Source organism: Pseudorasbora parva, chromosome 1 (genome assembly GCF_024679245.1).
Source record: "Pseudorasbora parva isolate DD20220531a chromosome 1, ASM2467924v1, whole genome shotgun sequence".
In the NCBI taxonomy this organism is placed as follows: domain Eukaryota; kingdom Metazoa; phylum Chordata; class Actinopteri; order Cypriniformes; family Gobionidae; genus Pseudorasbora; species Pseudorasbora parva.
The window spans coordinates 63,416,004-63,433,159 of NC_090172.1; the positions used below are offsets into that span (position 1 = coordinate 63,416,004).

Here is a 17,156-nt window from a genome sequence, read left to right on the forward strand (position 1 = left end):
TTGAAACATCCTAAATTCATCTCTTTCATTTTGTGCCAGGTGTTATTAAAAAAACAAACAAAACAAAAACATTTAAAGCAACATAAAACCAGAACATGCAATATATTGTATATTTAAATGTTGAAGCATATTTGCAGTTTGAAAATGACTTCCAGAATATTTTGTGAGGTTCCTAAACATAATTTAGGGAGGAGCGAAATCTTTCAGTCAACAGCCAACAATCCGAGTTTATAAGCAGCTGTTTACCTCTCCTCCGTCTCAGCTGTCCCGCCACCTCCCCAAACTTCACCGTTATCTCAGATACCTTGCCCAACATAATCATAGCCTACATTAGTCACTGTGGGGGTATATCAGATCAGTTAAAGCCACTTCATTGAGCCCCTCATCAGTGGACAGCAAAGCCAAATAAGTTTAACTTAGTATCTTAATATATCTGGGCAAACAATCTTGTTAACTTTTAGTATGAAACTTTTCTGGATCACCCAAAAAATAAATGTTGTGTTCTGGCCTCACAAAGATCAATCCAAGATTAGCTTTCTTAAACATTACAGGTTTGCGCTACCTGAAAAATAGTGATCAACACGTATCCTTTGTGCTATTAAACAACTCGGGTAAATCACTTGAAAAATGTAGGTTTGTCAAAAGAGGTTCAGTCCAAGCATTAAAAGGTGAAAATGATGTTTTTGCCAAAAACACATCCAAAGAGTTTTTTACTCGACTACATTACTAATCATTTTTGAAGAAGCAATACATGTCACCAGACTGTTTTATAAGAAATTAAGGAATAAAATAGTCAATGTTTTATTTAAAGAAAAATAGACAACATGCTTTGCTTTTGTGGCAAACTATGTTTGAATGTCTTATTTTACTGAGAGGTTAAAAGTGTATTTTTTACACACACACACACACACACACACACACACACACACACACACACACACACACACACACACACACACACACACACACACACACACACACACACACACACAGTGTAGGATGGATTAAAAGCTAAAACATTTCTTTAAAAACAAAACATAAGAAAATGTATTCTCTAAAAAGTTATTCTCTAACAAAATAAAGACACATTTATGTGCTCTAAATCTATATAATGTTTTGTGACCCAGAGAATCAGAAAGGTTTTTTTTTTTTTTTTGATAACATGTCTTTAAACTTCTTTAAACATCTAGACAAAGCAACTGTTGTAAAACCATTAACACACTCTCTTAACCCAACTCACACACACCTTCTTTGTGAGTTAAATGTTTCTGTTTTTTGTCTTTTAACATAGATCCTATCATTGTATCTGGAAAGACAGATTCAGATGTTCTAAAAGTTTTCTACATTGTTGAGAAGATAAATTGGCTGTGTCGGTAATGAGGACCCTTTGGCTTGATGGATATTTTGGATTCTTTGTCTTAAGCACTAACATTAACCTATAGTTCAAGTACTAATATGTTGGCAACACAAACACAGTTGTTCCGTTTAGATCATGCCCAGGCATGTTATTTTGATGGATATAGCGAGTGTGGCGCATATGGTATCTCTGAATGTCAAACATTGCTGATCCTTCAGAGGTGTCAACATAGTTAAAACTTGCTTGTGTGACTTTCACCTTCCAACTATCAAAGGAAACACAATCACAACAACTTCCAACAGATTGAAAGGAGCCAGAGAGATAGGGTCCAGCAACATGTCGTAAAACTCTGGGTGGTGAGATATTCCCCCCATTATCTAACTATAAAGACCACTCCCTAAAGACACAAAATCTGACCCACTCCTGACTGACAATCCTGGGCTGTCATTCTAAGACTCTAAGTTATAAATATAGCCATAAAATACACTCTTTGACAGGCCTCTGACCTGTCAATCAGGGTGACTGGCGGTCATCAATACCCCCCATAAATTAGGCCATAAATCACCTTATTCTGACACTTGGTATAGGTTATACTACTGACGTTGTTAATAGTTTGTGAATTTCTAGTCAGATCCATTTTGCGGGTGAACCTGCTGTTCTAAAATTTGTATTTAAAACCATTTTTTTTAAATGTTGGATTCTTCTTTTTAAAAAATTCACACTTCTTGCAGTTTGATAAGACAAGGATTAAAAACAGTCACCAGAGGATATGAGGACATCTTCCCAGGTCTCAGTCTTTTGGTGATGGTGGAATCAAATGAAGTAGGAGATGAATTGATCGTTGCACCATTCTAGATAACAGAAGTGACAACTTCAGCAACAAATGCATAAATATGTACAGATGATCTTCTTCTGAACTATAGTGGAACCTGAATCATTGGTTTCATCCTCTTTCACAGCAGATTTCCGTCAGTCAGGTCCTTGAAAGTCTTACAGGGTGATAGAAAATATGGAATGTCCCCACATTTCACAAAAACAAACGTGTGTGTGTGATATCCTCAAGCCTTAACCCTCTGTTTCTGTTTATTTGAGGCTCACACTCGCCACATTTGTGGTCATGACAGAATTGTTTTTAATGAAATGAATGAACTATATTTCTCTTTATTTTGATGAATATTTACCATGTATTGCTTAAATGTATTTCCATTATTGTTCTCTTTTTAAGTATCAATGGACTGAGTTTAATGTCCACATGAAATCAAAATGGAAGTGTTTTGTCTTTTAGTATGAATATGGTCGTCTTACTGTTATCTATAAGCCAGTGTTGCTCCACAACAACGACACAATTCACATTTAGAAGATAACAGTTCAAAACTCACAGTCTCTCACGCCAGCCAATAAGGATCAGTGATTTTGATGACATCACTCTTCAGCTTCTCATCAGATTTTCTGTCCAATCAAACGCTCTCTAGAATCTGTTCTTTAAAATATCTTCTTTTGTGCGGTGACATTTATGCAGAGTTTAGGACAGATCGAGTCAATTCACTTCATTTGATTTTGTGAGATGTTTAATCATAACTTCTGTTTGTGCACTTCTTACAGAGAAACCTAAAGCTGTTCTGACTGTAAAGCCTGAACCATCACAGATATTCAGAGGAGAGACTGTCACTCTCACATGTGACGTACAGGGGGAAGGATGGACATACGGATGGCGGTGTGATGGTGAAGATCAGCGCTCTAATGAGAAAGAGTTCACTGCAGATCACACACAGACGTGCTGGTGTAACGGCTGTAGAGGATCAGGATCAGGATCAGGATCAGGATCAGGATCAGGATCAGGATCAGGATCAGGATTTTTCTGCTCTCACTCGAGTGATGAAGTGACTCTGACTGTGACGGGTGAGTGATCATCACTGATATCACATCAACAGAATTACTAAACTAATAATAAATAAATACATAAATACATACATATCCTCTCGAACACCAGGACCATTTTTTGGGATTTCCGCTGGATTTGGCCGACCCAAATTGAAAAGCCTCCCATACACACAGACAGGGGTCTAGGGTCAAATTCATTTCATTAATTTTGCCGTCATTCAACATTAAACCCTTTGAAGTTACATAAAACACTGATAAAAGTGATAAACCTGTAAGTATATGTTGTCTAAGCTGTAATAACCCCCCAAAAAGTTATTTAATTTTTTTTTTTTTTTTTTTTTTATAAATTAATAGTTGTGTGTAACTCAGGCCCTGTAAGCTCTAGGACCCTGCAGACAGTTTGGGCTGTTTCCACAAAATTACAGAAAATAAGTTTGTCTGTGTCGTGTTGTATGACAGATTTACTCAAATGTGTCTGAAGGGATGACCCCCTCCCCCCTCCCCTCCCCTGACCCTGCTCCCCTCCACCACCCCCTCCCACCACCATATACAGTGATATATATGCAATATCCCAGTGTCATTAAATTAATTATACATGCTGGAAACAGCCCAAAGTTTCTGCAGGGTCCTAGAGCACACAGGGCCTGAGTTACACACTTTCAAACATTCATTTATATAAAAAAGAAATCAAAAAGTGCCTTCTTATTTATTTTATTTATTGTTTTTTTTTGGGGGGGGGGGGGTATTACAGCTTAGACAACATTTTCTTACAGGTTTATCACTTTTAGCAGTGTTTTTGTAACTTTAAAGGGTTTCCTGTAAAATGACGACAAAATTCTGAATTTATGTAACGCTTGTGTCCGCGGATAGCTCACTTAATGTAACTGGAGTTAGCCTGACGTGGTCATACTCAGCTCTAGTCAGAATATGAGTCTGATGCTCCATTGGGCTGTGATTATGGGGTGTGTTTCAACTGAACCAGGAAAGACCTCAACTGGATAGACCTACAACCAATCAGAGCAACGAAGCGACGCATTGTCAAATGTCAGCAGAGCTCAACTGCACTGTGTTGCCAAGTCTGCGTGTTTTCCGCGGGTTCTTTTCTATGTCTGCGGGTTGAAGCGACTATTATGTGATATATAGACCCATGAGTGCGAATTTTTGCAGGCAACCTTGCCAAAATAACACACATTTTACCCCCCAAACGCAATGGAGAACCCACCTAGTAGTTGCCGCGTTTTGTTGTAAAAACTTGGCAACCCTGTCTGCACGCGAGCTGAAATCAGGCTGGAATACACGATCTTTGCCAGTGTTGTAAAATAATTTAATGATACACAGAGTACTTACCCAACATGATCATCATTTCTGAGAGAAATTGTGAAGGTGATGCGGATACAAACAAGCTCTCCGTTTAGGATTCAAACAAATATAACCCAAGCCCCTTTGATGACGTGATGATTACATTACTGTGTATCATCTGTCCGTCATCGTCTAAAGCCCGCCCTGATGATTTCATTGGTCAGAACAGTTTCTGTTCGGGGATAATTACTCCTCTATGGAGCGAGGCCAGACCGAACTGCCCGACCTAAAAAAATTGTCGGCTGGCATCAAGGCTAATCTGGAGTGGATGCAAACACGGAGGCGATTAGCATCAAACAGCTCGCACTTTATTCCTCGCTGAACTCTCATCACAAACTCCATTTCCGTCCACAGCATTACTTAATAAAACAAAATAACTGACTGTTAGCAACAGGAAACAGAAAATAATCCCCACACATGGGAGCTCAAGACTCAGTGCGCACATACACAAAATGCAGACCTCGTTTGCCGGGAGCGCGCGCAGCTCTTAAAGGGGCCACACTATATTTCTACTCCTTACACTTAGATTTGGGTAGGCCAAATCCACCAGAGTAATTTAGTGTAAATACATTACTTTGTGTAAAACAAATGCCAAAGTGATGCCTATCTCCAGAAAGTAGAGACTCTAAGCTTTCAAATGGTACCACATACATCACAGCTTCTCCACAGACATTTAAAATTAAAAGTATATACATGACGATGTCATTCCCGACTCTGTACAGGGTCCTCTGAGTTTAAGAGGATAAATAAATATACAAAGAAAATAAATGAGTATTTTTATTTTTATTTCCTTTTTATGTATAGATATATTTCTCCACATTTATTTATTTCCACATTCATTTAGAATTTTTCTTTTATTTATTTCATCATTTATTTATTTCCACATTTATTTCAGTTTTTTTTTCTTTTATTTATTTCAACATTTATTTATTTCCGCATTTATTTCTGTTTTTTTTTCTTTTATTTATTTCAACATTTATTTATTTCCACATTTCTTGGTCCGTATGCTAATAAGTGAGTGCTTCACCTCAGACATATCAGTCGAGCTCAGAGTGGCAGAGCTGAAGCTTTGACCACAGCGACCCCTCGTGGTCAAAACCAAACACAAGCCTTTGGAAAAGTCACACAGGGAATGAATGGCCAATATGAGCAATATGGCCAAAATCTTATATCCCGGTTTTAGTCATTTAATATCACCATACTTGTATACTGGGTCACCACATACTCTTTATCCTGGACAAGGCAGTAAAACATTGTCCAGTCTGGATTTCCTAAAATGTCTTGGCACCCATGAACAGAATCTGCATCTTCAACAGATCTGATAATAACAGACCCTTTGACATGGAAGAACGAGAAACATGTAATTAATTGCTCTGGATGGAGATGATAAGAGCTTGTGTTTATTGACGATGAGACTCGCACACCAGTTCAGAACGCGGAGAGAAACCAGCGCACATTTCACTGAAGCCTACAAACATACTAATTTTGAACATATAACACGCCTTAAAGATGCTGCTCTTAGATACTGATTAAACACAGCACAAGTCATGAATTATTCAGGATTCAATAAAAGTAAAGCTGCTCATGTACATGCAGTGTTAGTGAAACACAATCTCACGTCTGTACACAGAGGCATCGTGTCCAAACAGCTCCTGTCCTGACCTCTCTGTTGGTTTTGGAAGTTACTTTAGCCCCGTTTCCACCAAAATTAAAAAACGGCAGCTCTCATGACACGTCATGTTCCAGGCTGTGCAGGGGACGTGAGGACTTTTCTACCCTTCCCACAGATAAAAAATGTCAACAGTCATGGTTGAGGTTTATTATAATCGGATATCACAACAATTTAATTCAAGATCGTTTGTTTGTTCGGCCCATTTCAAGCAAGCTTCGCTGAGCGTCTTAAACTGAAGAAAGGGGCAACTGTATTCCTGCAAGCAGAAAGTAGTGATTTATACACTTATTGACTGTTTAAACAATTTCTGATTTCTATATTTTTGTTTGATTCGGTAACGAGCTAGTTATATTTACAAGGCAAAGAAAACGGGTAGAATCATGTTTTTCCAATAACATCAGTTATACTGTGATGAAGATGAATTTCGTGTAAGATTCATAACATATACTGTGTTTTTCATGTAAGAGTTTCCATGATGAAAGCATTGTTGATTAGCAGCAGCTAAAGCTAACTTAGCTCTAAATAAAAGTTCCTGCATGCGGTGTACTAGCTTTCACACATGCATTTTGTTATCTAAAGTTAAATTTGATACATGCTTCATGAAAACATAAACCAAAAAACTGTATAATCAAAATGAAAGATGACCTGTCCAGCAGAAATACAGCAGCAATGAGTCGTTTTTCAGGTCAAAGTTTTTTTTCAAAGTAGAAGTTTTTAACCTTAAGAGCAAACTTAAAAACACAACACTCATGAAGTGCTGATGAAACAGAAAAACGACACTAGAGCTGAAGACGTCTGTCTGACACGTAAACACACACCTGAGCAACAGATGAAAACAGTTCTGAGTGAATGATGATAATTACACTTCAGTTCCATCACTTCAATAACTTTAAACATCTTTCTGTATGAAATTACTTAATTACTGTTTGCACGTTTTGTGACGTTCAGTCTTTATACAAATGCAGCTTTGCTTTGCTTTTCAGACGATCTTGTCGCCGTTTTGTAATATTATGATTTACAGTTCTTCAAACAGTCGATTTAAGATGTATATTATTTTATACTCAGTGATGTAGCCCAGCTGAACTCTGACTCTTGAGGATCTGAATCTGTTCTTGTTCTCCTGCAGATCTAAAGCCGAAGCCTGAACTCATATCAGATCCTGCAGGAGCTGCACTGACAGGAAACACAGTGACTTTGACCTGTGGCATGGATCCGTCCACTGGACACTGGGACTTTTACTGGTACAAACACACACTGAACCCTGAGACAGAGAAGACAGAAACAAACCCCTACAGCCTGAAGATTGATTCAGTGTCTGATGGAGGCCAGTACTGGTGTAGAGCTGGAAGAGGGAAACCAGTCTATTACACACAATACAGTGATGCACTGTGGGTAAATGTTACAGGTGAGAGAGAATGTGTGTGTGATGCAACCATAGACCGTAAAAAAATATGGACGACTCGACATCATCCGTTTCCGCTTGCCATATTTGAAGCTTTCAGGCGGGGGTGCACGGCGCGGACATCTTGGGACCGAGTCTGCGCAGTAGCGATTTTGGGACCGGAGTTGCGCAGTAGAGCGCAGGAAGTAGAGCAGGAAGTACAGTCGCGATATCAAAAGCCCGCCCACACTCTCACAGATGCAGAACAATTAATTATGTTGGTGTGAAATAAACAGTTATGGAAATGTAGAAATTAAAGCTAAAGCTCCAATCTGCTCCCAAAAATTCCGAAAAAAGTCCGTTAGTGCCTCAGTGACAGCTTCACTCCGAGAAGCCGTCAGTCTCAGCTGTCAATCATGACGGCACACCCCCCGTTTTTATTGCATCAAATAACTAACTCAAAGTAAACTTATTTTAAAAACGAACACCTGAAATGAAATCATCGTGATGATAACTGCCTTCAGTGACATAAACTAACTTTGGGGAAAACATTTTGAAGTGTAATTTTATTATTTAGTTTGCCTCGCGTCCATTAGAAATCACAGAGGGGCGGCTATACTGAGACCGGTCACCGGGGGGCGATCGAGGCGCGAAAGCTTCAGTAAATGAGAGGGAGACTGCAGGCTTGGATGCAACATATACAGATCAGAGACCATATCTACACAACATCTTAAACTATAAATGCAATAATCTGTGTTTGTACAGAGAGTCCTAAAGCTGTGGTGACGGTACGACCTGATGAACGAGTGTTTAGAGGAGAAACAGTCACTCTCAGATGTGATATAAAGGGCGGAGGAGACACTGAGTGGACATACAGATGGGAAATAGAGGAAAACAACAGCTGGGATAAAAACACTGTCAGCCGAACCTCAACACAAGAGTTGATCATCAGCGGAGTTGAAGACTTTTACAGCGGTAAATACACCTGTACAGGACAGATGAAGACTCAACGCTCTCAGCGCAGTGATGCTGTTACACTGACTGTATCAGGTGAGTTTGTGTTTGTTGTGATCCGCTTCTCCATCAGTTCCTCTACGGCTCTGTAACTCATGATGTTTTGTTCAGCTGAAGCTCAGGCAGTCGTGCGAGTGTCTCCACAGCCGTGGCTGACTGAAGGAGAATCAGCGACTCTGATCTGTGAGGTTTCAGGCTCCTCTACAGGCTGGACGTTCAGCTGGTTCAGAGATCATGATCATCTGTCAGACAGCAGCAGAGGAGCTGGAGGATCTTACACTCTCAGTCCTGCGTCTCTACAGCACACAGGAGTTTATACGTGCAGAGCAGAGAGAGGACGACCAGCCTATCACACACACACCAGCAGCACACAGCCACTGTGGGTCACCGGTGAGGATTTGTGTTTGTGCTCGTCCGTATTTCTGTTTCATTGCAGTCTCTGTGTGTCAGTTTAGATTGAGATTTTGCTCTTTTCAGGAGTTTCTGCTTCAGTGTCTCTGGTCATCAATCCCAGCAGAAGTCAACACTTCTCATCTGAGTCTCTCGCTCTGAGCTGTGAGGATCAGAGTAACTCTGCTGGATGGACAGTGAGAAGATACACAGACAAAGGCACACACACTTGTTCAAATCAAACAGGATCTTCATGTGTAATGGACTCTCTCAGCACATCTGACACTGGAGTGTACTGGTGTGAGTCTGAATCTGGAGAGAAACGCCGTCCTCGAAACATCACTGTACACGGTGAGTCCAATCACACACACAAATATAAAACATAATAAATAAGAAAATATAATTATTTCCTGGTCTTTATATATTAAACAAACTTTGTTATTAAACAAATATTTGTATTTTATTCAAATTGAGTTATGGTTAACACAATATTAAACAACAACTTGCATCTTATATGAATTCACACTAACAGTTAAACCACACCTTCTTTGATTTGATTGGCCATCTCACTCATCCCAACCTAAAAATCAAACATTCTACTTTTGTCATCGTATCAATATACAGAGAGGTGTGTGATGGAGTAATCAAGAAAATCTATAATTGGGGGAGACAATTTGGCCTTTTATAATTATTCGGGGGGGGGGGTATTATAAACATTATTTTTGATCAGGATATTTAGTAATAACTGAATATGGCTCTGATTAAGTTCAGCCTGTATGGTCACTGCCGTCTGTTGGTGTGTGTCTTGTGTTTGTAGATGGTGAAGTGATTCTGAGTTCTGTTGATCATGTGATTGAGGGAGAGACTCTGACTCTACACTGTTTACATCGATCTACAAACCCCTCGATCCTCAGCGCTGGTTTCTATAAAGACGGATCACTGATCCAGAATCAGACGACAGGAGAGATGAGCATCACTACTGTCTCAAAGTCACATGAGGGTTTCTACTACTGTAAAACAGAGAGAGGAGCGTCACCCCACAGCTGGATCTCAGTCAGAGGTGAGAGTCAATGAATGAGTCAAAGAAAACTGGGCAAGGCTGAGACGTGCAGCAAATCAAAGGAAGCGGGCCCTTCACATTTTATAAAGGGTTGTTTTTGCCTACATAAGACACAAAAACTTGTTAGAATTAGTGCAAAGATACTTAGGGTGCTTTCACACTAGCACTTTTGGTGCGCACCCGGGTTCGATTGACATCAGAGTTCGGTTGGTTTGGATGATGTGAACGCTGTCTTCCGAACTCGGGTGTGCTGATGTTGAATGCAATCGTACTAAATCGCAGAAGTGAACCGCTATTAATGACATATGAGGAGAAGGGTCCAGCTGTGGCTTGGGCGTTCCCATCATGAAACAAGAATGCCTATTGCGTTCCTGGTAGCGTCTCATCGACCAATCGTGATGAGTTTCTCAAGCCACACTGGATACAGGGTATATACAGCAATCCTTAAGTTAAATTTACTACTTTTTAAGACCTTTTTTACTACCTTCAGAATATTTTTTCAGCGACCTTTCTATTATTTACACAGATTTTGAAGAAAAAAGAATAGATTTAGAATCGACAGCAGGAGGAAATCTGTTATTAGTTATCATTCAGACACAGTAAAGTAGATCTCAACATTCACAAAGGTTGGTTAAGGAGAAGCATTACTGCATACACATTTGATTTCAATTAATAATTGGTAATTCCGCAATTAAATTATTTTATTTTTCCAACAACCAAACCTGTGACAAATATTACATTTCTATAGCTGTGATAAGTTGTTGAATTTAACAAAATACTAAAAAATAGTGCTGTCAATCGATTAAAAACTTTAACTAGATTAATCACACATTTTTTGTCTGTGATTAATCGCAATAAAAAAGAAATGTTTTTGTACATTTTTATTATATTTTTAATATAATAATTTCACAGTTAATCAAATTAATGTAGAAACAACATAAAGACAGTATATTTTAAATACTTGTTTAAATGGCATCTTTTTATGAATGAAGGCCAGTTTTACTGATATTAATACTGCTATTTATTATTAGGCTTCAAAAATATAACAGTTTTTAATTTAAGTTTAAATTAAGTTTAAGTAAACTTAAAACAATGCTAACATAAACCCATAATAAATGTCATGTTTACTCCTGCCCTTCCTGTCTTAACAGTTGGGAAATATACAGAAATTTAATAAAGTTATCAAAGTTATATGTAGTCTGCACTGCATAAACTATAAATTAAATAGTTAATCCTTATTAAAGCTACAAAAGTTATTTAGTCAAGAGCAGCCAGTCATTTTCTCTGTTCCCTTTGTTCTTTAACTTTACTGACAGGAAGCTTTATTGGCTGCTGTCCCTTTAAGAACAGACAGACACACAGATCTCACAGTCTATGGATCGCGCCTCATTCTCTCACAACTCTTTTTGTTCATTTTAGACTTTATATAAATCATTTAAGATTGCTCTTATGAGGATAGTCGTTGAAGATATGCCTTGAAGCAAGTCTAAAATAAAACGTAAGCCAGTCACTTCTGTTGAGCGCGCAGTGTACTGAGATGATGCCGAAAGATCACTGAATATGACGTCAGCATCAAATATACGTTGAGACGGAGACGAAAGATCTTTGATTATGTGCCCAGATATGCTAAAGCCCATATTTAAACGAACTAACGCAAACGCAGATAGAATTTCAATAGAATAGGACACCTGATTGTCTGAAAAAAATAATACCTAATTTGGAAAAAAATAACACTCTGAGACCACATTTAACACTTTTAATGGCCTTAAATTTGACAATTTTGATTTATCACTTTTTAATACTTTTTAAAACCCCGCGGACACCCTGGGATACGATGTAATTTCCCCTTCCCTATGCGTGAATTATTTCCCGAACCAGTTCAGCGGAAATGCCATGCAAGCGATTCTAAACATTTCATTGGCCATGTCAATCCCAATAACGATTGCCTACACCCAACCCTGATCTCTAAACCTACCCATCACAAGAATTCTGCATTTTTACATTTTCAAAAAAACATAATTTAGTATGTTTCATTGTGGACACACACACACACACACACACACACACACACACACACACACACACACAATGGTTCGGTTAGGCGTAGACATTCACGCGGATAGCTCAAAAGGCGTACAGATAACATGCCACTTGGCTTTAACGTCATTATGTCATGTTACAATATGCTAGATCTTATTTTGAAGCTTCTGTTTGAGAAAAACTAACTAGCGAATGTTGAACAAATGAATCCGGATGCTGACAGCTAGCAGTTCAGCAGAAGAAGAAGAAGAAGAAGAAGAAGAAGAAGAAGAAGAAGAAGAAGAAGAAGAAGAAGAAGAAGAAGAAGAAGAAGAAATTCTAGTATGAAATAGTGGTAACCCCCACCAGCAAGAAAACACCCATTTGTGGCCGCAGTTGGATGATATTGCATATGAGCAGATAAAAATGTGTGTTTTGTATGTGTTTCAGTCATTTACCTGACGAGCCTCACTGACATGCCTCAAGCAGAGAGCTGTAGATCTCGTTTCTGCTCGTCTTCAGCATTCTTCAGAGCATTTGCAGGGCATTCGCGGCCTTCATTTAAGGCACATTTCGCCTCCTTCGCGCTCGCTGTCGTTACTAAGCAACCGGGTAAACAGCTGCTGCTTTGAAGACGCAAACGAACCCCGGTTCAGACCCAAATAATATAATATGACCACAGTCCAGCAGGGGCAGGAGGAGGGGGGAGCAATTGAACTCAGGTTCGTTCCAGGCAATCGAACCAAGTGTGAAAGCACCCTTAGTGTTTTATACAATCCCGATTCCAAAAAAGTTGGGACATTGTACAAATTGTGAATAAAAACAGAATGCAATTCTGAACAAATTTCAGAATACAACATGAGAACACAAGATGACATATTAAATGTTTAAACTGAGAAAATGTATCATTTTAAGGGAAAAATAAGTTGATTATAAATTCCATGCCATCATATCTCAAAAAAGTTGGGAAAAGGTTACCAGTGTGTGTGGCATCCCCTCTTCTTTTTATAACAGTCTGCAAACGTCTGGGCACTGAGGAGACACGTTGCTCAAGTTTAGGAATATGAATGTTGTCCCATTTGTGTCTAATACAGGCTTCTAGTTGCTCAGCTCTCTTAGGTCTTCTTTGTCGCAGCTTCCTCTTTATGATGCGCCAAACGTTTTCTAATGGTGAAAGATCTGGACTGCGGGCTGGACATTTCAGTGCCCAGATCCTTCTTCTATGCCATGATGCTGTAATTGATGCAGTATGTGGTGCAGTATCTTGTCATGTTGGAAAATGCAAGGGCTTCCCTGATAGAGACGACATCTGGATGGAGCATATGTTGTTCTAGAACATGGATCTACCTTTCTGCATTGATAGCGCCTATCCAGATGTGTAAGCTGCCCATGCCACACCATAGACTGTAAAAAAATAATGGACGTAGTGTCCGTGACGTCACTCATAGGATTCCTATAAGCCGTTCTGAAGCTTAAAGGTGCACTATGTAGTATTTTTGCAGTAAATATCAAAAAAACACTAGGCCAGTGTTATATATTTTGTTCAGTTGTGTACCTGCAATATTCCACATGTTTCCAACTATTTGTACATTGTGAGAAAATTGCTATTTTAACTAAGGACTGGGACGTTTCAGCATAGCGTTTGAGGGAGTCGCCTGTTAATTGCGTCATATCTGCGCTACCCTCGGTTTCGGCTTTTATTTGACAGAAGTGCTTTACTCTTAGCAGTGTGAACAAGTGAACGCACAGAGTAACGTCATAACATAATTTTCAACACAAAATTGAACACAACGTGTTCAGCTTCACAACACTCGGTCGGGCTCTGCTTCATACTACAGTAACTTTAATAACCGCATCCATCAACATAATTTCCACGTCCCAAGATACTGCGCTCAAACTTTGCGTCATCAAACTACGCATTTGTTTTAAATAGGCGCCCTCCAGTGGACGGAAAGTTGCATAGTGCACCTTTAAAGTAGGGGCGAGCTGGGCCTTGTCATCTTGCGAGCGAGTCATCGCGTGTCACTCCCGGATAACAGAAAATGGGCAAAAAAGGCGAGATGTGGGTGGAGCTTAGGTGACGCAATGTAGAGGTCTTCACGGGTCCAAAAATTCGCACCCGAACCCGAAGAAACCCGCAATGTTCAACACAGATCCGACCCGGACCCGGTAACTAATAACTATTGCTCGTTTAGTGCCATGGCCGCTTACGTTAGCATTATTTATTTGCCATAATCTCTCTTAGCCAAGTCTGACTAGCAGAACTTTAAGATTAAACAAGACGGTTCATTCATATTATTTTTAAAGTCATTACAGTCACTGCGGAAACTCGGGTTGCCATAGAAACATGACACGCGCTTGAGACTGCACTCGCGCATCAGCTGGAGTAACCTGAAATATGAGCCTTTTTTTACGCAATTTGAGCATCACAGAAAACATTTATGTGACAGTTCACCTGAGGTCTTGTTGCTGATTTGAAATATATTCTTGAGTACATTATTACCACGCTCATGCATTAAATCTGCCCGCTTTCTAAACGGCTGAGAGAGCGCGCGCGAGAGAGAGAGAGAGCGCTTGTGTTTTTGTTGCCGCGCTGACTCTCACGGTCAGGTGTTCTCCGAGTCCGAATGACGTATTACATAGGCTACAACATTAACAGACCCGGGAACCGAAGTAATAGATTAGGACCCGACCCGGACCCGGCTGACAATTTAAAAAATAGACCCGAACCCGTACGGGTCCCGGGTCGGATCCCGGGTCGGATCCCGGGTCCACGGGTCTCGGGTGCCCCGTGAAGACCTCTAACGCAATGACTATAGACTGCGGACAAATGGCTATCCACCTGTCACTCAAAGTAACCATGCCTTAATTATGCAGAACTTTAAGGCTTTATATAACGTAAGCGAATGAGTTATAAAAAAATCACCTCCTCACAGCTGTTATGAAGGGCAAAATTAGCCGTATAGGCCAAAACCACAGTTTGTACCAGGCTGGTACACAGTTTTTCTCTGAGAAACTCCTTTCTGATATTGCTCCACTATGTTTCGCCGCAGTATTGGGGGAATTGGTGATCCTCTGCCCATCTTGACTCCTGAGAGACACTGCCACTCTAAGAGGCTCTTTTATACCCAATCATGTCGCCAATTGACCTAATAAGCTGCAAATTAGTCCTTCAGCTGTTCCTTATATGTACATTTGACTTTTCCGGCCTCTTATTTCTACCTGTCCCAACTTTTTTGGAATGTATAGCTTTCATGAAATCCAAAATGAGCCAATATTTGGCATGACATTTCAAAATGTCTCACTTTCAACATTTGATATGTTATCTATATTCTATTGTGAATAAAATGTACGTTTTTTAGATTTGTAAATTATTGCATTCCTTCTGTATTCACATTTTGTGCAGTGTCACACATTTTTGAGAGTCGAGTTTGCTTATATTAATGTGTCCTGACCTCGGAGAATGTTTCTCTTTCCACGCAATGTTCTCGCCTTTTTCACCCATTTCCATCCCTAAAAATCAGGTCAAACATGTTAGAGACTATTATTATTTTCTTTTGAAAGCAGGAAGGAATGAATCTGATTGAGCTCATGTGTGTTCAGTGTCAAACATTGAGTTTTGATGAACATAAAAGGGAAATGGTGGAGGAATAATACGAGACCGGAGGAAAAACATTTAAAAGCTTTTATATTCACTCACAATAACTTTAGGTTCCTCGAGAAACTTTCTGAACGGTCTTCAGAGCTCCGTTATGTTGCTGAATAATGTTCTTGTGTTTGTGTTTCAGTGTCAGCTCAGATTTCTGGACTCAAAATCCTCAGTTTTCTTCTGGCAGCTTGTCAGTATCTGATCGCCACAGTCGTGCTGCTTTACAAATGTTACAGAGCGAGAGGTAACACTTCTGTCTGATCTCTCTCTCTCTCTCTCTCTCTCTCTCTCTCTCTCTCTCTCTCTCTCTCTCTCTCTCTCTCTGACAGACACCATTACTGTTTCTCTTTTTATATTATATAGATCAATATTTTCACCACATGATGGTCATTCACTGAGTCAATAATGTGTGTATTTCAGTTTCATCTGCTGAAGATCAAAGTCAGTTCGCCGTAACAGAGGAAGAAACTTCAGTCGGATATTAACATCTTTAAAAAGACTCACACTGTTCATTCTGTCCACATGCTTAAATCTTCTGTCAGCATTTATTATCCTTGTTGGAAATATTGTAGTTTTTTCTTGTTTTATGAGCTTCATATTTAATTGAAGTTTAATAAACTAATTTCGGGAGAAGCACGCGCAGACAATTCAATCTAATTAAATGGAGCAGGCTCAGATAATTAAACCGGGGGGGGGGGGGGGGGGGTATCTTTCTGTAGTGATGTTATCTGTGTGGGGATATCAGATATCTTTTTGTGTGTGTGTATGTGTATGTGTGCGTGTGTGTTTTTTCTTTTTGTTTTAAAAGCCTAACCAGGGACTGGGGCTGTAAATTAGTCTTTGGCTATAAGCCTATGTGGAGTGGTCTGTGCGCGTCCACGAGCCGCTCACGCTTGTGTTTTCTTCTCGTACATTTAAGAAAAAACTGAAGCAAGCGGTAAAATAGTTTGTCACAGTCGAATCAAAGTGAACACCAAGCAGAGGTTCTGGCCTTTCATCAGAGACTCAAATACGCGGAGAGGAAATGTTACTTTTGCCTTCGTCAGGTCAAATCCAAGGCGAGCATCAGCCACGGCGAAACTCTACGTGTAAACCCGATGGATAATTTGAATGAAAACGTTAATAAAATCCTAAACCCGTCCTCTGTGTGTCCAGCAAACAGTCTGAAAGAGACTTTCACGAGTTCACACTTACAAATAATTCAGATAGAATAAATGGTATGGGTATTTGGCGTGCTGTCCGAGGAGAGGGCACCGAGCTCGGTATTTGGCCCGAACCCAGAGTACTCCCCCCGTATTTCTGGTTAGGAAAGTTAACCAGGTGTGTGTGAGGTAGAAGGGGTGGTGGAGGGATGCTGCAAACTTTGTCAAGGAA

The 17,156-nt window shown here is 39.7% G+C and overlaps 1 protein-coding gene across 1 annotated transcript in view; it reads left to right on the top strand.

The window, feature by feature from the left end:
* The window catches only part of LOC137082127 (Fc receptor-like protein 5), a 38,973-nt gene extending 22,654 nt beyond the window's left edge, over positions 1-16,319 (top strand). Inside the window, exons 4-11 of the mRNA XM_067447695.1 lie at positions 2,960-3,256; positions 7,396-7,674; positions 8,416-8,700; positions 8,776-9,054; positions 9,142-9,405; positions 9,872-10,114; positions 15,922-16,026; positions 16,203-16,319. Coding sequence (XP_067303796.1) covers positions 2,960-3,256; positions 7,396-7,674; positions 8,416-8,700; positions 8,776-9,054; positions 9,142-9,405; positions 9,872-10,114; positions 15,922-16,026; positions 16,203-16,267 — 1,817 coding nt within the window. The 3' untranslated portion in view covers positions 16,268-16,319. The remainder of the gene's footprint in view (positions 1-2,959; positions 3,257-7,395; positions 7,675-8,415; positions 8,701-8,775; positions 9,055-9,141; positions 9,406-9,871; positions 10,115-15,921; positions 16,027-16,202) is intronic.
* The last annotated feature ends 837 nt before the right edge of the window (positions 16,320-17,156 follow it).